We start from the raw sequence: 21,243 nt of genomic DNA on the forward strand, positions 1-21,243 counted from the left end.
GGTTTCACCCTTTTCCAGGCCCTACTCTCCCCTTAACATTCTGGGTCTACGTAAATGACACGCTCGACCTAGAGGGACTGCAAAGAAATTGCCGCGGAGCAAGGAAAATTGGGCTTTGCTTTTAAAGGCGGAGTCTAAGCAACCCTTCGCCCTAGCGGGCAAGGTGTAAAAGCAAACACCTTTTGGGCAGGTGGTGCGTGGCCAGCAGCTCAGGCCCCGTCTGGAGGCTCCCGCAGGAACAGGTGGGGCGCGGAGGCGGCGGGTTTTACTGCGCGCGCCCTTTAAGGCCAGCGGCGCGGCGGAAGCGCGTGGCTGCGCGTGGCTGCGCATGGCCGCACCGGGCGCCCTCGGACGAGCTGCGTGGCCATGGACGTGGGCGCCGACGAGTTCGAGCAGAACCTCCCTCTGCTGCAGGAGCTCGTCCTGGGCGCGGACTTCGTGGGTAAGGCTCCGGGATTCCGGGCCTTGTCGCAGGAGGAGACCCCTGTCCCAGCTAGCCTGCGGTGGGTGTGGCACGGCTGGGACAAGGGCAGAGAGGTGAGGCCCAGCCAGGACCGTGCCAGGCCGCGGGACGCTCAAAGAGGGCCCTCCCGGAGGACCAGGAGGTCCCCCCTTGGCCTGGGCAGTGGGACATTTAAGCAGCATGGATCCCCTTGGTCCCGCTGCGAGCAGGTGTTGCTGAGCCCGCAGACAGGGGTGGCCTGGCTCGTCCTCGCTTTGGCTCCCTCTTTTTTCCCTTCTTGATTTCACCTGGCCTCTTGAGCACCAAGAAGGTGAGCCGAGGTCATTTGCCACCTGCAGTATTTCCAGCAGGAAGAGCGGTGGCAATGGTCAGCGCCTGGGGACTCTTGACTTTTTTTTTTGCCTCCCCCACAGGTCTGGACATAGAGTTCACAGGCCTTCGTTCTAACCTGTCCCACCCGGAGCAGATCAGGTAATGCTAAAGCTGCTGCAGAGCTGAAGTAGAGGCGCTCCCCTGTGTCCCTCTGGGTGCCAGCCTGGTCAGCCAGCAGTGCTTCTCAGCAGGCCCTCCGTTGGCACTGGGTGGGCAGGACGTTTTGTGTGGGAGTCTGGGGACCTGGCCTCTGTCCGCTAAATGCTGATACTGTCCCCCAGTCGTGACAAAAATGTTCAAGAGGTGCGGGGCCCCTCGGTGCCGTCTCCTTGCCTGTGCAGCGAGATGCCTGTCTTTTCACAGTCTTTTCGACTTGCCGTCGGAGTGGTATCTAAAGACTCGTCAGAGCATTCAGCAGTTCACAATCTGTCAGATTGGTGAGTTTGACCCTCACAGTTTGTCATGAGTTATTGGGAGAGATTTTTATGGTTTTGGGGTTTCTTACTGGTCAAATTGCTTTGATACCTTTCGAAGAACCTGGCTATCAATTTGCATGCTTGTTAGGTTTTTGCCTGTGTTTTGGTTGTGGGAACTAATCCTTTGGAACAAGCAGGAACTTAATTTAGCAGCATAATTTCCATGCCTAACGAAAGCAACATTAAGGAACCTCTACCATCTTTCAAGGAAAAATGTGTGTGTGTGATTTTTGTTTAGAGAAAACTTATGTAAAAAAGATCATACCACACATGTTTCGTTCTGCATCTTATTTCACTAATGGAGTGTAGAGGTCTCTATATCAGCACATAGAGACCTTTTGTGCATTTTTAAATATTGCGTAGTATTCCAAACTGAATGGACCTATCGGCTTGGTCTTATAATGATCTGCGCTTTGGTTACCATTGGTGAGTCACAAAACAAGGTTGCATCGACTGTCGTAGTAGTTGTACATTATTGTACTTTGGCGAGTATGCGTTTGGGAGTGGACGTGCACGTCCACTTCTAGCTGTGGCATTGCAGAGTTGGAGAAGGTGCGTTAACGTACTGCTCTGCGTGGTCAGACGCTTCGCCTGCCGGCCAGTCACAGTTCACAGTGACTCTCGCTACAGCAGTGACTGCGCCTCTTTCTTTCCCTCACACTGGCTGTTATGAAATTTTTTTTGCCCACCTTGTAGAGGAAAAACGATCTAATCGTTATTTACGTTTTTAATACAGGGTCAACAAACTTTTCCTGAGAAGGGCTGGACAGTAAATGTTTTAGGTTTTGCAGGCCACATGGTCTCTGTTACCGCCACTCAACCCTGCCATCAGGGGTGGGAAACGGGCCATGGGTAGTATTTAAACGAATAGCGTGGCTGCATCCCGGGAAAACTTTATGAAAGCGGGCGTGAGGCCGGTTTCACTGCCCCTTGCTTTTCCTATGAATGGTGGTGGACATCCGTGTGTGTGTTTTGCCCTCTGGACTCTCGCTCTGTTGTTTCCGTTGTGGCGGTGGTCCTCGACTGTGAGACCTTCAAGAGTATGAAAACAGCACTTAGGTATGTGCCTCTTCTCCGCCTCCCTGGACGTCTTTCACTTCGTGTATGGTCTTTTTAACAATGCAGACGTTTGAAGGCCATTCAGTGTATATAAATCTTCGTGGTTTTTGGTGTTTCTTCTGTTGCGTTTTAAAACGACAAAAATGTCCATTTAATTTCACTTCTGCATGTGAAGAACCATCCACAATTATATCTTAGTACTTTCAGTGTGGCTTACAGTTTGACAGTTCTCATGTTTCGATTCCATCCCTGCTGCTCTCCCTCCCCTCCCCCAAGAGGTGGTTTTCGTCCGAAGCCCACCCAGTGTCTTTGGATGCAAAGCGCCATTCAAAATGCTTTCTTTTAGTAGTTAACTTCCGGCAGCTCTGCTGTGGTACTCATCATCCCTCATTCTTCTAGGATTGTCTGTGTTTTCCAGTATTGAAGGAGAGTCAAACAAGTACGTATAAAAAGACCTTTTGCAAAGCACATGGCTCTTGCCCATCTCTTTTCTCCACCTACTCCCCCTGAAATTCTGCTTCCGGCTCAGAACCACTTTGGCCCTGGGCGCTCCACAGTCTCTCCTGTTTCTGGGCCCGTCACTCACACACTCCCCTGCAGACTCCGGCTCATCGGTCAAGCAGCGCCTTTTCTGGGGGCCTTTCCTGACGCCCGCCCTGCACCTTGGGCGCTCTGTGACCCACTTCCCTCGTGTCCTGTGTGGGCCTTCAGGACAGCCGTGAACAGTGACAGGCAGCGACAGTCAGGGAGGCAGTGGGGTGGCAGCCCAGCTGGGCTCAGGACGGGAGGAGACTGTCCTTCAAGGGCAGGATCTCTGCCTTTTCTCATTGGCCCTCAGGGCCAGTCCCAGTCCTGGAGACAGCCAACATTCAAATACTTCTCAAGTGAAAGGAAGAGCCCGCTCGGAAGCTTGCTCTCTGAGCCGGAGTTTTAACAATGGTTTTGGCTTTTTCTCCAGTGTGTGTTCATTTATTTTTTTTGTAGGTACGTAGCCCACTCATATAACTTCTTCCTCTTCCCTACAACGTTTGGGATTTTGGATTCGGAATTCTCTTTCCAGGCTTCTAGTGTTCAGTTTTTGAATCAGTATGGCTTCGACTATAACAAGGTATGGCACCGGAGGAGTGGAGTGGGAAGATTTCAAGGTTTAGCTAGTCCGACTGGCTCCTGAGTTGTTTCCTTCCCCTTTAACGTCCACACAAAACCCAGCAAGGAAGGTTTCTTTTCTGCTCCCTAGCAGAACGATACCGCTAGATTCCTCGTTCTCCTCCTGTCTTTAGTTTCTCAAAAATGGAATCCCATACATGAATGAAGAACAGGAGAAGAAAATTAAACAGAACATCCTAACTGGAAACTGGAAGGTTCGCAGGTAAAGCTGATTCCTCTGGCGCCTTGTGGGTTTCTTGGTCGCTGGTGTTCTGCGTTTTCTGTCGGTAGGCATGTCCCCCTCCTACCCCCGCCCCCCAGCCAGGTGACCTCGCACCCTCACCTTTAGCTGGGGTGGCTTCTGTGGCATGCACTCAGCCAAACATAACAGCGCCAAGTGCCGGAGGTTCCATTTCTCCGCCTGCGTGGCGAAACCTCTCTCCGCACTGAGTACGATTTCAGTGTTTAAAAACGAAGGGGAAAAGGAAAAAGAACCGACCCTTAATTCGGTGCTCGGAGACGCAGGAGCTCCCCGCCCCCGTGCGAGGGGGAGGAAGTGGTTCCGTCTGACTTCCCGTGAGACGTTACCTTGGCCTCCCGTGTGATCTGAGGGATTTTTCAGGGGTAAATCACAGGTAACCTTGACCACGTGAGTCACACGTCCCCGGCCATCCCCGCCGAGACATGTCACCCCAGGTGCTTGCTCCTGCCGAGTTCCCTGAGGGCAGATTTTCTGCCTTTTCTCTTTGATCCCGGCGTTGAAACCCGGTCCTCCCATAAGGCTGGGGCTGCGAGTGGCAGCTTTGTGCAAGAGAAGGCCGCCTGGTCCCAGGCAGGCCCTGCTGTCTGGCAGCGGTGCGGTTTTGAACAAGCTGTTTGTATCTTTGGGCATTCTTTGCCTTTATCAGGAAGGGGGTTCTATTAGACAGCTTTTAACTCTGGAATATTATGATTAATTGTCTGGTCCAGGTCATTATCTTATGAAATGTTGGGGGGCATTTTTTTTTGTTTCTGTTTTTTTTTTTTTAAATCCTCATTTGTGGTTTCCACATAAAAATGTAGGGGTTTTTTTTTTTTTCCCCCCGAGGGGAAAAACAATTTGAATTTTTAACCTTCTGTTATTTTCAAATGTTGTAGAAAGGTCCTTCCGCATCTCAAAATAACATCGTGTTCTTATATTCCTAACACAGGAGGAGATGTACTTACCCAAATTCCTGTCGCTTCCTTATTTCACCAGATGGTGCTTTTCCACCTCTGAAAGCAGTATTAGGAGGACAGGCCCGATAGTGTTGGCCCGCCCCCAGTACCTTTTCCTCCACACGTCCCCGCGAAGCAGCAAGGGATGGAACGTTCTCCTGTGAACATACGGGAGAGGGTTAGGCCAAGTGCTTGGCTTCCCATTGCAGAATGAGACTTGGAAAATAAGCGGTCTTTTTGGGGTCCGTTTCCTCGCCAAGAGCGCAGTGTTAAAACCGTGCTGAATGGCGTCAGGGTTCTGCCGGTCTCCCGCAGCATTTCCGCTCTCGTGTGTCCGTTTCCAGTTCTCTGGATAAAGACCAGATCAAGGTGGTGATCCACGAGGTGACGCGGTGGCTGGACCTGGCGGAGGAAGGCGACTGGATGACTCTCCCCGGTATCACCGGTAGGCAGGAGCCCGCTCCCCCGACCGGGGAGCGTGGGGGCCGGTCGCCCTCACACACCCGGCGTCAGGGAGACCTACTCCTTCCCTCCCCGGGCCCTGGGCATCGGTTCGGCAGACGCGCGGTCCTCGTGAGACAAAGCCCTGACCTCAATTCAGAGGTCGAAGGCTTTCTGACCTATTCTGAATTCTAACGCTGAGAAAGTGAAGTTTCCTTCCAAGTCATTCTCTCGTCCCAGGCCTGAGTGCCCTAGGTACTGTTGTTTACATTTGTGAATCCCCGAATTTTTCCTTCACTGTGGAACCGCGCGAACATGGCCTTGATCATTGGTTCTCAGGCCTTGTCTCTGAGGCCCTTTCCAAGGGATCCTCAAGGTCAAAACTGTTGTCAAAACATCACTCGGCTATCACTTAGCTCTCACCTGCCACAGTCACCATGCCATTCGCTCTCTGGGCGAACCTGTCGGCGCCTCGGCAGGGAGTAAGGCGACCATCAAACCGTGTTAGTGGCCGTTGTATTCTTTGTTGCCACTTCACTCTCAGTTAAAAAAAAAAAAAATCCAGTTCTACTCGAGAACCTCCTTGGCGAAGGCGTAATAATCGTTCATTTTATTAGGTTTCAACCTTGTTCATTTTTTAAATTATTTTATGTGACAAGCGGGTGTCAGACAATAAGTCTGCATGAAACGCTGCTGCGTGCTGAGGCGCGGTGGCCACCTGAGGACGAGCCCTCGGGCAAGTCAAGAGCCCAATCGGCTGCTTTTTTTCCCCATGGAATATTTTTACTTAAAGGAACTAACTGGTTATTTTGACTTGGGTATTTTCAGTCATTTTCTTGAACGAAAAAAAAAAAAAAAACAAACCAATACTTCAAGGAGAATAACTCGCAGAATTTGCTAGTAACAGAACAGGAGCTTTCAATCAAGAACTAGGATTTTGGAAAACTTGAGTGCGTCACCAAATGCTTGACAGCTTCTCAGTACAGTGCCCTTTCTGATGAAGGCTGTATTTCCAAGGGTCCTTTGTTGGTATTGTATAATGAAACGAGTGCACATCGGAAGATCCGCAGAACTGGGCAAACCAGTGTCTTCCAAATAACCCATGCATCACGGCACGCAATCCAAGGCCAAAGCAGAATGGGTTCATGGTTTTAAAAGAAAACTTTACAATTTTAAATTTAATGTACAGTGTTAATTTCTAACATGGCGGATATCAATAGCTATAACCCATGCACAAAAAAACACTCTGGGGTTCTCGATTTAAGAGTGGCTGTGAGATAGACTTAGAGATTGCCCCCCACCCCGCCCCCGATCACACCATGACAGACGAGCCCATCCCTGTGACATAGGCTCGTGGGCTTTGGCACGCCCCAGAGCTGCTTTCCGTTTGACCCGCCCGTCTCTCGGCTTTTGTCCCCCTCGGTCTCTTCGGGCTCCTCTTGAGGGGGAAGGTAACCTGCCGGTCCAGGGTCCGCGGCGGCTCCGTGGCAGCCTTGTGTTTCCTTGCTGCAGGCTTCCAGGCCTTCGAGGTCCAGCTGGTGCTGAGGCAGGCTCTCCCCGACATCTGGACAGTGCTGAGGGACGAAGGGGTGAGTGCCCACCCGGCGTGGGGCACCCCAGCGCCTCCACCGTTCCCCTCCCATGGGGCCAGGTCCGGCCTCTGTGAAGGGTCCCTCTCCCCCCCATCTCCGCCTCCTCCTCTCCCCTCTTGCATGAAGAAGCACTTCAGCCTCATTCCCAGGATTCGGGGACCTTGCCGCTCCTTTTCACTTCAGGTGATAGTGAAGAAAGTGAGTAGAGAGCATCGCTGGTATCTTGAGAACACCTCTTGTGATCGAGAGAGCTGTTGGAAGGAGAAGATTCTTCTCTCCGCGAGGGGTTTTTCTGTGTTTTTCCAGATGCTGGTGAAAGCCCAGAAGGTAGGAAAAATATCTTTTCTTGGTCCGTAGCAGTCTTTAGTATTTCTGGCTGTAGGACCAATGGGCCCTCCAACAATAAGATTCATCGAGATAAGTGATTCCTTCTTGTGGCTAACTGGCTTTACGGACCTAACCTTGCATTCGTAGGGTCGTAATAGAGTAACCCGAGGAAAGGCCGTCCACGTGAAATACTATTTGTTCCTTCCAGGCACAGAGGCATTTTAACGCTTATTGACCTGAAACGATTTGGGGAACTGAGTGTGTCTGCTTCACAGTTTGGACTCCCAGGGTAGACCTGGCCCCAAGCCCCTCCTGCTCACTGCTTCTCCTTTCCTGGAATTTAAGCACTCGGGCTACTTTTCTTGGGGGTGGAATGAGGGCAAAGATGGAGTCGCCGTGTGGTCAGGATCGCAGTGGGTTCTGAAGCTACGCCCTTTGCAAGAGAGACGATCGATCGGTGGCGTCCGTTTTTATGTTTAAAACTTAATTTCGCACCTGTCCATTTCCTCCAAGTAGCCCTTGGTAGGACACAACATGATGATGGACCTGCTGCATCTCCACGAGAAGTTCTTCAGACCCCTCCCAGGTAGGCCACCCCCGTCATCCCCTTCCCTTTGGGCCTCGTTTGCCACCCGGCAAGGGCCCGGGCCCAGCGCCGTGCTCCCGACCTCGCCCCATGTGCACACCCTCCCCGGGGCTGCGGCTTCCGGCGGGGTCAGGCCGATCTGTGCCGTTCCCCGTGCTCCCCGAGCGGAAGACCAGGGGCTTTTCCCAGGAAGGACAGACTGCTCCCCGCATCACGGAAGCCGTCGGTCTCATCACGTAAAGCCTGGCAAAGTCAGAAACGTGGCGGAGACGAGCCCCCCCTAATCTCTGCCCTCATCCTGACGCGTTGTCTTTCCTCCATTGTGAGTTCCGAAACGTCTTCGATCGCACTGTGTATTTGATTCTGTGTTTGGCTTTTTTTTTTTTTTTTTTTACTTGACGGAAAGCATTTACTCGTGTCATTAACTAACACGTGCTTCTACGGCTGTGTGGCCCGGGGCTGTGGCCGCAGCAGGCTCGTCGCTGGCCGTGGTGGGACCGGCAGCAGCGTGGGGAGGCCGTGGAAAGCGTGGGTGCTGGAGCCAAGCCTGGGTCCTCCTTCCCCCTTGTCGCGTCCGCTCCCGAGCCAGCCGCGTGGACACGCCGCCTCTCGGTTTCCTTGCCCCCCGGAGCGGGGTGCTAACAGGACCAACATCGTAGAGTTGTTTGGGATTAAATGAAGCCAGGGTACAGAGAACACTGGTCTATTCAAAGGTGCGAGAAGGTTCCAGGAGCGCTTTCCCCCGAGAAATGAGCACATTGAGAAAACCGGGGGAGAACTAGGGGTGACATTAATGATAATAAGCACTCGCTAAAAAACTAAGCGAAGATCAAACAAAGTGGCGGGAACATGGCTGGGGGACCCCGCACGGCCCTGGTGCGGCGGGCCCGCGGTGGACTGAGGGGTGGTTGTCGTCTTCCACGAGAGGCAAGACCAGGAGCATTGCCCACCCGCATACGTGTGAGAGCAGGGGTCTCGGGGGGGGGGGGGCGCGGATAGTGAGAGGACAGCAGGGTTTTTTTTTTTTTTTTTTTTTGGTTTGTTTCTGCAATAAACCTTTTTACATGTGGGTACAATTTAATAAAGATAGCAATTAATAGTAAAAAAAATTTTTTTTAATCAGGCTCTTTATCCTCACAGTGATTTTTAGTTTGATTTTTTTCTCTGAACAGTCATTTACAAATGATGCGTTCATATCATTTCCGGTGACACGTCTTTCTCCCTTTTCCGTTGGCTGGAGCTTTTCCCGGTGTTAGTCAGGGGAGTCCGCGATCACGGAACCCAGAACTTGAAGGAGAGCCGCTTGGCGTTTGCTGTCCCGAGCGGCGGTGGCAGGCGGGGGGTGTTCACTGTCCCCAGCGGCGGCGGCAGGCGGGGGGTGTTCACTGTCCCCAGCGGCGGCCGCAGGCGGGGGGTAGAAATCCTCGGCGCCGAGGAAGCAGGACGCGTTCGGTTCCCGTCGCGTTTCGTTCGCCTGCTCCGTTACCCAGCGGGCGGCTCGCCAGGTTGCAGAACTTTCCTTCCCATTTTCACCCACAGACTCACTTCTGACTCCGGGTCTCTCTCCCTTCAGAAAGCTACGATCAGTTCAAGCTGAACATCCACAACCTGTTTCCTGTGCTCATCGATACCAAGAATGTGACAAAGGACATCTGGAAGGTAACGGATGAAACTCTCGGGGTGAGGAATGCTTCGATTGTCCCAGCAACGCCGAGCTCGCTCGCTCTCTCTCTAAAAACTGTTCCTCGTACCCTTTCCCTCATCCAAGTTCTCATGTTTTAGCTTACTTGTGTATAGTTTATGGGCTTATTTAGATGGGACAAGAGAACTCATACCTAGAGCCCTTACCTAGTAAGTATTTGCAGCATGCTAAAAGGGCATCGTAGGGAGTGTTCCCTCTTGGAAAATCTTGAGGAAACATCTCTACCGAGCTTTAAGGTTCTGGGTTTGACAGCCCATTAGAATCACCTGGGAAGCAAAGTACTGATCCCTGGGCCCCGGCAGCCTGCCTGATTTAGAGGGGGCGGGGTATTTCTGAAGGTCCCAGGGGACTTTGGTGCATTCGAGGCCGTGTACTACACGTGGAAAGGGGGCACCCAGCTGGTTGAAATACCACGTCTAAGTTAAACTGAGGAACAAAAAAAGATCAGATCAGTGTTTTCGAGCTGTAAGCTCAGCATTTAAATTCAATAGGGAGCCTCAACGAGACTGGGCTGCTCGGTCCGCCTTTGCCCAGGGTCCTGCTTTCTGTCCCTCACACGTTTCCGGCCCCGGGCGGTGTCCTGTGACGCTGCCCGCCTCCTTTCACACAGAGTCCCGGGGCCGGGCGTGGGGCGGGAGGCGCAGGGCTGTCCCGAGGGAGCCCATGCTGTTCCTTTCCACACGACACAGGAGGAACTCTAGGACGTGGCCACCTGGCACTGCCTGAGGCCCGCTGGTCCTTGGAGCGCCCGGTGTCCTGTGTATGTGTCCTTGGCCTGGTCGATGCCTTGGAGTCTTGTGTTTTTCTAGAACACCTTAAACAGTTGACTTTGAAGGAAGATGGTACAAGTTGTGTTTGTGGCAGCTTTTTCTAGCTTTGGTTATTGGGTCCCTTATCCAAGGACACTAGGTCCCCTGGCACTTTTAGGGCTAAGTCCGTGTGTATGTGCAGAGAAAGGAGGAGGTCATAGCATTTTCCACGTCATTTCGGTGGCTATTGGATAATTCCTGAAACGGATAACAGAAGCACAAATTTTTTATTCTCCCTAATTCGTTTTCCGTAATCACAGGAACTGAATTTCCCCAGGGTTTCGAATCTTTCTGAAGTTTACGAAGTCCTGAACAGGTAAGCGCGCCGTCGTCTGGAGTCCCCCGGAGAGCAGGTCCTCAGCCAGGTGGTTCTGCTCCCTGGGACACGTGTGCAATGTTGAGACTGTCTGGCGCTTACCTGTGCGTGGGTGGCTCGTGGGTAGAGGCGAGGATGCACTGGCAGGCCCCCACGTTGCTGGCGCTGAGGTCGAGAACCCCCTTCTCGATGGGGGAAAACACCTGCACCACTTAATGACGCGGTGCCATCTGACGGCCGGGGCTTTGTTTTTCTTTCGACCCGTTTGATTTTTGGAGTGATGAGCTCGTAGGAACAGGGTTGTCTTTTTTTTTTTTTTTTTTTTTTCCTTTTCGACGCCCTCCTGGGCCTACGGCAGTGCAAAGCACTAACCACACGCATGAACACATGCCCCCGACACTCGGGTGGGTCCCCGACCTCTGGGGCGGACCGATCCCGCCTCAGGCCCAGTGATTCTCGGATGCCGGCGGCGCAGTCTGTCCTCCAGACCGCGGGGCGGCCAGCCCGAGGGCAGCGCCCGCGCCCTGCATCCTGCTGCCCAGGCTCTCGGGCTGAGTGTCCGGCAGACGCTCAGCACCTCCCGGCTGAGCCTCGGGGGGGCCTGTGTCCCCCCTCGCCCGTGCCGTCTGTCACCTGGTTGCCGCGACCCCGCGTGCCAAGGCCTACGTCCTGCTGCTTGCTTGCCTGATTTCAAGGCGCTCCAGTCCCGCGGACACGTCTATTGAGAGGGTGGTGGGGAACGAGGATCGTTTCCAGTGGACGCCCCCTCTCCTGCTTCAGCCTCTATTTCGTTTCGCCAACAGTGACTCGAATCCCACGAAGAATTCGGGGCCAGAGATCATTCACGCGAGCAAGTGTGAAAAATACGGTGCGTGCCCAGGAGCGCGTGTGCCCCACCGCAGAGCGCCGAGGTGTTAGGGTGTCGCGGGTGTGGGGGCGTCACGCGGGGTCTTCCTCGCCCAGGCGCCGCGATCGCTCCACCCCCCTCCCTCAGACGGAGTCATCCCAGGTGCCCCGGAGGTCCCGGGCAGGGAGGGCGTCTGCTCCCCTTTGCCGTGGGGTGGGGGGCTAGTCTGCATCCTGGTCCCGTGGATGCTCTTGCCGCCGTGGGGCGGGCCGGGGCGAAGATGGGGCGCGTGGGTCTCTGGAGGAGCCATGGCCGGCGGCCGGTTGTGCCAGCCGGCGTGGGTGTGGAAGCGGGCGGGGGGGTGCGGAAGTGGGTGAGGAGTGTGGGGCTGTCGGGGGTGTGGGGGGAGGGTGTGACAAGGCTCCTTTTCCGTCCTCTCCTCCTCTGGAACTATGCCTCAGTGGAGACAAAGTACCCCCACGAAGCGGCGTACGACGCCTTCCTCTGCGGATCAGGTGAGAGTCACGGTCCTTTTAAGGGAGACTCGCGTTTGGCTCGTGGTCATCCCCTGCCGCCCCGGGCTCTCCGTCGACGTCCAGGCGGGTCGCACGCGCTGGAACAGGGCACGAGACTGCATGTTTTTTTTTTTTTTTTTTTTTGCAGTGCTTCTGAAAGTGGCACACTTGCTCCTGTGGAGGGTGCACGGGTGAGTCCGTCCCTTCATCCCGGGGTTTGGTCAGCCCTCGCCGTACGTCGAGGCCCCCGACCCCCAGCTCTCCCGAGGAGGGTCGTTGCACGGGAACCCTCCGTGAGCGGCGGCAGCTTCCTCCCCAGCACGGCCTTGCCCACCGCGCCTGCCAGCCCTGTCCCCCGGCCTCCCGTCCCGACCTGGGAGAGCCGCGTGTCGGGAGGCCCAGGCCGCGGCCCACGCTTCTCACGGCCGTGTGCATCACGGCGAGGGCGGCCGGGTGTGCAGGTCAGAAGACGACATGTCCTCGGGGCCCCACGGTTAGGCGGCCCAGGGCAGCAACTCGGAATTGGCAGGCGGGGGAGCACCCTCCACACCCGAGGCCGGAATCCGAAGCGGATCCATGGCGACGGAGTCCCAGGCCGCGACTGCACCGTCGAGATGCGCCTTCCGCAGCGCTGGCCCGGGGGACATGCTCGCTCCGCGGGCCCTGGCGGCCGGGCGGAGGAGCCAAGCAGGACTGTGGTGTGTTCTTTGCGGCTGACTTGGAGCCAGCTCTGCACTGTGATCTGTCGCGTCGGGTACAGCCTGCATTTGTCTGTTTTGTTAACGGATGTTATGCACAGAAGTCTGCGACATGCCGATGGGAGCCTTGTAGCTTAAATAAGAGATCTGTGGTCCCGTCTCCCTTTTTCCTGAGCCTCGCTGGCACCTCAGTGCCCGCTGGGAGGTACACGTGCCAGACTATGGGGGCCGCTAACGGTGGTGGACCCCCGCGTTTCCCCGGCACCTGGGCCTTAGTCCTCACGACGTAAAAACCCTCCTGGGTCTAGAGACGCCCCGCAGAGGCCCAGGCCTGCCGGGCTCCGAGGCCCGCGCCTTTTCGTGGCCTGTGCTCAGGCGTGTGTCTGGTGGCGTCTGGGTGGAGGCGGAGCTGGTGGTGGCACAAGGTTGTGGCCGAGGGACACCCATTAGGGGTCAAGGGCAGCATCACGTCAAGGGCTGAGAAAGTGGACCCTCCTCTGCGCGGTGGCCTCCCACTCGTTATGAGCCTATTACTAATGTCCGTCGGCAGAGGGGTCCTCACCAAACTGTCACCGACAGATGGTGGCCCCCTGGAGGCTGTGCTTCAGCTGGGGCCGCGAAGGCGCACTTTCGAGATAGGTCACGTCGGGGAAGCGCACTGGCCTGCGCCCCAGGCTGGCGAGGGGCCAGCGCCGCCCCGATTTCTGCCGCCGGAGCCTTAGCCGCCGCCGAGGACGTGCGCGGCCCCGCGCGGAGCCTGAGTGCCTTGGGCCCCTCTCTGCCCCCGCAGCGCCGGCTCCGTGCCCGAGCCCTGCTTCCCCCTGTACCTCGACGCGCTGGCTCCCTACGTGAACCAGGTGAATCTGATCCGCGCCGGGGTCCCTAAGATCGTGAGTCGCCTCCACTTTGCTTTCTCGCCCTGCTCGGAGGCCGCGCTGGTTCTCCGGGGCGTCTTGGGGAGGGAAGGTTCTAATAATGGCCAAAATCAGGGCCCCACCAAACTCGTTATTTTTTTCTCGGGTGTTTCCCCTTCTCGGGTCATTCCCTCCTCCTCCTCTCCCAGCCCCAAACGCGGCCTTTCCTGCCGTCGCGCTCAGGATTTTCAAACTGGGCGCAGGTCGTCAGTGGGAACGGAGGAAACGCCCTTCTGTCCTTCTGCCCGTCTTCTAGAACTTTTCCGGTCCGGATCACCCCAGTACCCGACCCCCCATCCTCATCCTCAGTGTCAGGAGGTGGCCCGGGGTCACCGAGCAGCAGGTCTACCACAAGTTCCAGAACCTCTGCAAGTTCGACGTCCGGCGGCTCACGCGGAGCCAGTTCCTGCTCCTGACCAACAAGTTCAAGGAGTAGGTGCCCTGGGTCCGACCGCGCCTGGGTCTGGGCACCCCCCGGGCCGCCGCGGGCCTGACCTGAGAACGCTTCCTTCGGCAGCGCTCGGAGCGTCCTGAAGGAGTACAGGCGCCACCCCACCCTGCAGGTCTCCCTGTATCGCTACTGGAGGCACTCGCCGGACATCAACTGCGTGCTACGGTAGGTAGGGGCGGCGGGGCAGAGGCCCTCGGGCAGGAGGCGCCTGGCGTGCCGAGGGCCCGCGAGAAGGCCACCGTGACGGGAGCGAGCGAGCAAGGGACGAGGCTAGAGAAGCGAGGGGCTGCCGACCGCGTGGAGGGCCACGGGAGAAACGGCGCGCGGTCACGATCACGGTCCCGGGGGCGACTCGGTGTTGGGACCGGCCGGAGGACACCGGGTCGGGGAGGAAGTCGCGAAGCCGGTCGCCTGGTCCCGGTTCGGCCGTGGCGTGGACTGCGTGGCCGGAGCAGGGGCCAGTCCGAGTCCAGGGCTTTGGGCCTGAGCAACTGGAAAGCTGGAGCTGCCGTCCACGCGCCTCACGCGGATCTCAGCAGGCCGACCCGGGCCTGGACGTGGCCCCCAGGAAGTCCTGTCCCGGCGTCAGCCTCTGGTGGAGATCACTAGGGGAAGAGGCTGGGCCGCGGCCCAGGGCCGTTCTGGCTCCGGGAGGCAGACTCCCCTGTCGCAGTGGAGAGCCGAGGGGAGGAAATCCACCCCTGGGTGAACAGAGTCGGGAAGGAAAGGGCGAGCCTGCGTGCCGAAGCCCGGACGTGCTTGGTGCACGCACAGCCCGCCCGCCCGGCCCGCTGACCCGGGTGTGCCGTTGTCTTGCAGAGTCTGCGGCATCGTCACCACCTGGGCCCTTGTCGCGTTTCTCCTGGGACGACCAAGCCCCTGACGCGGCGAGGCCCCGCAGCTCTGCCCCTCCCCTCTCCGCGCCTCTCTGGACAGCCATCCTGGGGTTTCTTACGGCTCGCTCGCCTCACAGGTGGCTCCGTGTGGTCCTCACGAGGACGTCTGTTCACCTTTGAATGGGAAATTCTGTAAACATTATGAATGATAAAGGAATTCTTAGATCTGGTACCTTTGTGACCCAAACCTTTTTTTTTTTTTTTTCCTGTAAACGGGAGAAGCACCACCTCTGAGAAGGTAACGGCCCAGAGGGTCTTACGAACAGACAGTTACGTAGGAGCTGGACGCCAGATGAACAAAAGGCTACGTTATTTCTGGGAGAGAAATTAATGGCCAGTAGGCCGGTAGGGGTTTAGGCCTGAGAGATTGTCTGAGTTTAATAAAGGAAGACAGGCGATGCTTTCGATAAGTATTCTAAGCCATAAAATGCTAACATTCACTTCACGAGCAGCAGAATTACCCGAACCGCAGAGCTGAGGTGTAATCAGATACTAGTTCATTATGTTGTAAGATCTTAATTTCATCTGCATCATTTATTATAAGGATTCATTTCCATCATCTCAAATGTTTTGTGTAATTAAGGGCAAAAAGCAGAATAGTAAATAAATGTTTGTGGATGGACGTTTCTTGCAGGTGCATCTCTGCCTTCCCTGGCTGCTGCTCCTGTGGTCTGAGCAGCAGGGGGTCCCCGTGGTAGTTAGGGACGGATGGGAGGGGACAGCCAGGAGCCCTGGGCTTTTTGGGCCTCGTGGAGTCCTGCTGGCCCGAGGGCCCCACCTCCCGCCCCAGGAAGAAACAACACCCCCTCCCCTTTGGGACTGCGGTCTCCAGCTTGGCACCAGACCTTCTGCTCTTGTGTGTTCTGCCTGAGAAATGCAATACAGATAAAAGAAATTTATTTTGTGCGTGTGATGATTTCAATCAATTCTGTCTAGCGTTTAAGTCACCCGGCGCCCGCAGCCTCAGGACCCGTGGCTGTCTCAAGGATCGGTCTCATTTTTTTTTCAGTTACCACAGGTGTCTCAGGGGCCCTAGTCTGAAACAGGCTGGGGCTTCACAGGCCTCTCGAGGGCACCGCCTCAACTCTCTTTGCCTTCCCGGGGGGCTGGGCCCCAAGGCCTTGGCCGTGCTGGGCCAAGCGGCCTTCCCGGGTGAAGCGGAATGAGACGATAAGCTGTCCTGCGTTTGCAGAGCTTGCTCCATGTGCTAGCGCGTGCAGTGTGCTCACCCTTTTGTTGGGTCTTGGGAGCCATCCATGTAGATCGAGCTCAGCGCCCTCAAAGGGAGGAAGGGACGTTGTCACCGGACATCGTCATTTGTCGGTCATCTCGGGGCATAAGAGAAGGAGGCAGGTCACCTGGGAGAGCAGTGGCTGCGCGGCGTCCACCTTTGTCCACACTTACAAGGTGGGCAGCGCTCTGATACCTGCTTGGACCTTTGGGACAGTGCACAGAGAAACATGGGTGAGGGGGCAGGAGGCAGTGTGGGCGAGATCTGGATGCCGCCTTCTTATCTTGAGTGGAAAATGAGGGGACTTCGTGAAAAGTCCCTCTCGAGCGCTGCCTCCGAGACATTCAGTTAGACATTATAAAACAGCCTATTTAATTTGGGTTTGGCCAAGGTAAAGGAATCTTTTACTGGTTTAGGGAGCTGGCAAATGCCCCTAAAATAACAGTTCAAGAGATAAAATTCAACTTCCTGCAGAAGCAAGGAAACAGAACAAAAATCATAACTTCCATTTTGCGGAAACCTACATCACCACTTGATGGCACCAAAAAATAAGAAAACCGAAGGGTTTCTGATCGCCTCCTGGTGGAAGCGTTTAAAACTCCGTTCTGGGGACTATAGGACTGGTGCAGCCACTGCAGAAAACAGCGCGGAGGTTCCTCAAAAAAAACCCTTCAGGTGAGAATTACCATATGACCCAGCGATCCCCCTTCTGGGTCTCTACCCCCAAATATGAAGACATCCACACGGATGCACGCACCCGATGTCCACTGCGGCGTGACTCACGATGGCCCGCACATCGCAGCCACCGAGGTGCCTTTCGATAGCCGACGGGATAGCGACGTGTGCCGCGTTTATACACTGGGCTGTTCCTCGGCCACAGGAGGGGACGAAACGCTGCCATCGGCAGCGCCCTGGGTGGGTCTCGAGATCATCGCGCTGAGCGGAACCAAGTAGAGAGTTGAGAACCATGTGATTTCACCCATGTGTGGGATGTAAAACCGAAAGCAACAAACGAACAAGACAAACAAAAACTTAGGCACAGACACAGTCGGGCGGCTCCCCAGGGCACGGGGGTGGAGCGTACGGTGACGGAGGAGCCGAGCTTTGGGCGGTGAACACACAGTGCGCTGTGCGGGTGACGTGTTATCACATGGCACGATCGAAACCTATGTGATTTTGTTAACCGTTGTCACCCCAATAAATTTAATAAAACGTATGACTAAGCGTATGACTAAACTTTCTGAAATATCAAAAAATATAAATAAAGCTCCGTTCTCCCCAAATGTATGGGACGGTTGCTGTTTTGTGAGCCACAGTGCGTTCTTGTTGGTGGGGAGCTTGTCCTTGACTCTCTTCCCCCGCCAAAGGCAGACCTCATTGCCCAGGCCGCAGTTTAAAACAGTTGAAAGAATGATTTCTGAGACCATTAAGAGGTTTCCTGGGGACTTGGTGGGGCCGTGAGCGTCCACAGGCCTGGCCTGGAGGACTAGAACCTGGAGCGTCTATTTTAAGGCATACTGGACATCGAGGGGCTGATGCCAGCCATGAAGTCCCTGTGGGAGCTGGGCGTGGGGCCGGGGTGGGAGGGGGCCCTAGGGTGTGAGACACTTCACATCGCACTCGAACCCCAGAGGGTGGATGGCCCAGGAGAGGTGACCGCTTCCCTCCTGGGACCCTGGATGGAGGGGCCGGGGTCGTCGGTACTGGGCAGGGGGGGGGGCCGAGGCGGGGCAGGGGGGGGGGCCGAGGCGGGGCAGACTAGTGCAGCTCTGTGTCCCCTAGCAGCCCGGGGTGGCCTCCGGCCTTTTTGTGCAGGGCTGAGAACAAGCATTTACATTACTGCTGGGGACAGAGGCGGAATGGAGCAAGAAGTCCCGCAGCGCGGTCAGCAGGGTGCTGCAGAGCCCAGCAGCTCGGGTGACAGCGGGGGACAGCTGTCAGTGGCAGAGAATCCACCTCCACCTGTGCCCCGAGGCCATGCTTCCCAGGTGCTGCCCTCGGCCGAGCAGCAGGATGCTGGACAAACGGGGCCCCATCCACAGCCACCTGGGTTTCGATGATGTCTCATCAGCCTTGCTGACCATTCGTCTGCAGACAGGCCAGGACACGGCCACCGGCTGCCCTCCCCGGCCCTTCATGCAGGGTCACGTGCTCGGAGGTCGGGCAGCTCTCCCGGCCCCCAGCCCCCGGCCCCCAGTCCCTGGCCCCCGGCCCCCAGCCCTCTTCCCATTCTCACAGGCGTTTTCCCTAACACCGAGTTTGCAGCTCAGTCCAACTGTGTGTTTGTCTCCTGCAGAACCAGCTCAGCTGTCAGGCCAGGAGGTCCCATAAGCCAGACGTAGGACAAATACTGCATGGCTCCCCCTCCATGAGGTACACAGAGTGGTGGACCCGTAGAGACAGAAGGTTCGCGGTTAGCAGGCTGAGGAGAGAGAACGGGGGAGTCGCGTTTAATGAGCACAGAGTTTCGGTTTGGGAAGAGGAACAAAATTCTGGGGATCAATGCTGGTGATGGTCGCAGAATATGGCGATTGTACTTAATGCCACCGAACAGTGCGCTTGAAGAATGGTTAAAACGGTATCTTTTACATTCGTTTTACTACAGAAAAACAAGCTACCAAACAAATATATTCTGCCATGACACATGTACCTTTGTATCCATTGGAAGAGTAAATAAATTCAAGTTTCGAATTCTTGGACCCCGCGCAGCCCCGTGCTGGGATGTGGCCTCGCCGCAGAGCTGGCCCCGGCCCGGGTTTAGCGCCCTTCCCCTCACCGTGCCTCACGCACGTGGGGGTGCCCTGCAGCACATCGGGGTTCCACGCACATCCTCTGCAAGCAGCCCGGTGTGGCCACCCCCCCCCAACCCCCGGCCCGAGGCGTGCTGGCCACGTCATCACCGGCGGGCCGTGGACCTGGGGCAAGGCCCGTGCGGACCCTGGCAGTGGGCTCAGCGCTGTTTGGCCCAGAGAACCAGGGTCCTGGGCGCCCAGAGCTGGACCCCCACAGGGGAGGGCCACAGAGTGCAGACAGGCCCATGGCCTGGGTGTCGTGGACTCGTGGGTGGGACTTGTGGCAGTGGCCCCTGGGGGCCTTTAAAGTGTGGGGTTCAGGGCAAGGGCCTGACTCAGCCCGGCCGAAGGCAGTATTGAGTGGCTAGGGACACCCGCTACCTGTGATGAGTACTGGGATAGGGCTGGAAAGGCCACAGGGGTCTTTACCTCCTTTCGGCCACCCAGGACCCAGGCGCCTTCCCACACAGTGGGGAAGGGGATTCCCCACCTTGTAACCGGCTCACCTCCCCGGCCTCCCCTCCTCTGGGCTGTGGGCCTTTGCCGTTGGCACGCCAACCAGATTTGTTGGGTCCTGACTTCGTCTCAGTTGCTGCTGACAAGCGAGCAGGAACACCGAGAATCCTCTCTGCTGGGGACGGGGGTTCGGGAGACCGAGAGCCCGGGGCAGCCGGGCTGGAGCTAACGGCACGTTGGGCGCCGGGTGCTGGCGGCAGTGAGGGGGCAGCTGAGTCATCCGTGGCTGGGCGGAGGCATCAGCCGCGTCCCGACGGAGCTAATTCTGCCGCACGATTTTAGCATCATGCCGTTGTTTCTGGCATCCTAACTGAGCCTGGATTTTTCTGTCCTCCCGGAGATTCTGTGAGCTAGCTGACATCCTTTTAATAAGTCCTCCTTCTCCCCAAATTAGCTGGAGTCTATTTCTGTTGTTTGCCGTTAAGAACCCTAACTGATGCTGGTCCCCTGGTGCAAGTAGAGTTTAGGGCCAGCAGTGCCTGCAGACTACCTGCTGTGCAGGTTTAGGTGAAGTGTGCCAGACTATCGATTGCCAAAGGGCCTCTGAAAACTAGATGAGAAGAAGGACATTGGGCATTGATCTGTAACCTGTCCCCCCCCGCCCCCGCCCCACTCCATATAACACTCTTAACTGTGATGTCCCCCGACAACCCAAGCGCCCATCATGGATGAATGGATAAACAAATGTGCTCCATATGTATTTCGTTCAATACAATGGAATATAATTTAATGAAATAATTTCATTAAAAGGAGTGAAATTCTACAGCGTGGGTGAACCCTGACGGCGTGAGGCTGAGTGGAATAAGTCAGACCCAGGAGAGCGAACCTTACACGCGCGCACTCACAGGTACCCAGAGTAATCACAGGTCACCGGGACAGCGAGCGGGTCCAGGGGCTGGGGAGCGAGGGGTCGGGGAACTGGCGTTCAGTGGGCACAGAGCTTCGGTCAGGAAGATGAAACGCGGTCCGGAGCGGACGGTGATGGTCGCGCGAGGTTGCGATTGTGTTTAATGCCACGGAATTGTGCATTTACACACGGTTAAAATTGTAAATGTTATGGTATGTCTATTTTAACATAGAAATTACATGCAAAAAAAAGTCCTCCGAAGTGAAGGTTTCATGCATCAGAGACTGTGTGAGAGCGAGACGGGAATCCTACATCAACTTAGACTTCCTAGCCCTCGAGTCGGCCCTTGTAAACTGGTTTCTGGGGTAGGACTGTGGGGGTCACCCTTGGGGCAGGACTGGCAGCGGTCCCTTCACACAGCTGCTCATTGGGACCGAAACTCACGGAGGCGGGTGGTCCCGTTCGCTGAGCTGGACGCGGCGCGGGCAGAGCTGAGCCGTGAAGACATGGACGCTCGAGCCGCATGCATCCAGCACTGAGTCTTCCCCAGGAAGGGCCCGAGAGGATTTGAGACTCAGGCCGGTGGGTCTTCCTGTGGAAGCCTGAGGACTCATGGCAGACGGCCCCTCCCCTCGCCCCGTCAAGGCTGAGAAGTCCGGGCGCCAGGCAGCTCTGTGGACCGCAGGCAGGGCGGGAGGCGGAGGAGGGGCAGGAGGCAGGATGTGGGAGCGGGGTGGGGGGGGTCCTGAGCTGAGGGAGTTACCAACGTGGAAGAGCCACGCTCCGTCCCCGTGGGCTTCGGCGCTTCACTGTGGTGGGCTTCAGCGCCGTGCTCCCGGGGGGTGGGGTGGGGGCGGGGGGCAAACACCAGTCCTCACGCTTGACAAAAGCTCTCGGTTCTAGAGGCGGCACGCGAAGAGCGTGGCCTTCTGGGAAGGCATGTCTTTGGTCCACGACGGCAGCATGTGGAGACTGGGCACCTGGGACCTCTGCGGTGTCAAGGAGCGGGCTTGACCTCGGGGCCACCTGGCTGTAGACTCTTGGAAGTGG

General features: G+C 56.4%; 1 protein-coding gene across 6 annotated transcripts; it reads left to right on the forward strand.

The window, feature by feature from the left end:
- The first annotated feature begins 338 nt into the window (after positions 1-338).
- On the forward strand, positions 339-15,706 carry PNLDC1 (PARN like, ribonuclease domain containing 1). 6 transcript variants are annotated; one of them, XM_016152729.2, is made up of 19 exons: positions 339-442; positions 877-934; positions 1,199-1,272; positions 2,770-2,809; positions 3,355-3,478; positions 3,651-3,739; positions 5,058-5,158; positions 6,667-6,743; positions 6,930-7,073; positions 7,590-7,659; positions 9,233-9,339; positions 10,431-10,486; positions 11,290-11,354; positions 11,795-11,848; positions 11,997-12,039; positions 13,337-13,436; positions 13,717-13,892; positions 13,978-14,076; positions 14,731-14,874. In XM_016152729.2, the coding sequence occupies exons 1-19, from the start codon at positions 367-369 to the stop codon at positions 14,792-14,794; spliced, it is 1,617 nt and encodes a 538-aa protein (XP_016008215.2). In that variant the 5' UTR covers positions 339-366; the 3' UTR covers positions 14,795-14,874. The 6 variants fall into 6 exon arrangements, with proteins under 6 accessions (XP_016008215.2, XP_016008216.2, XP_016008213.2 ...); XM_016152730.2 differs by having other exon boundaries at positions 9,233-9,318; XM_016152727.2 differs by having other exon boundaries at positions 13,337-13,892; positions 14,731-15,706.
- Positions 15,707-21,243: the final 5,537 nt, after the last annotated feature.

Source organism: Rousettus aegyptiacus, unplaced genomic scaffold (genome assembly GCF_014176215.1).
Source record: "Rousettus aegyptiacus isolate mRouAeg1 unplaced genomic scaffold, mRouAeg1.p scaffold_m13_p_1, whole genome shotgun sequence".
Lineage (NCBI taxonomy): Eukaryota > Metazoa > Chordata > Mammalia > Chiroptera > Pteropodidae > Rousettus > Rousettus aegyptiacus.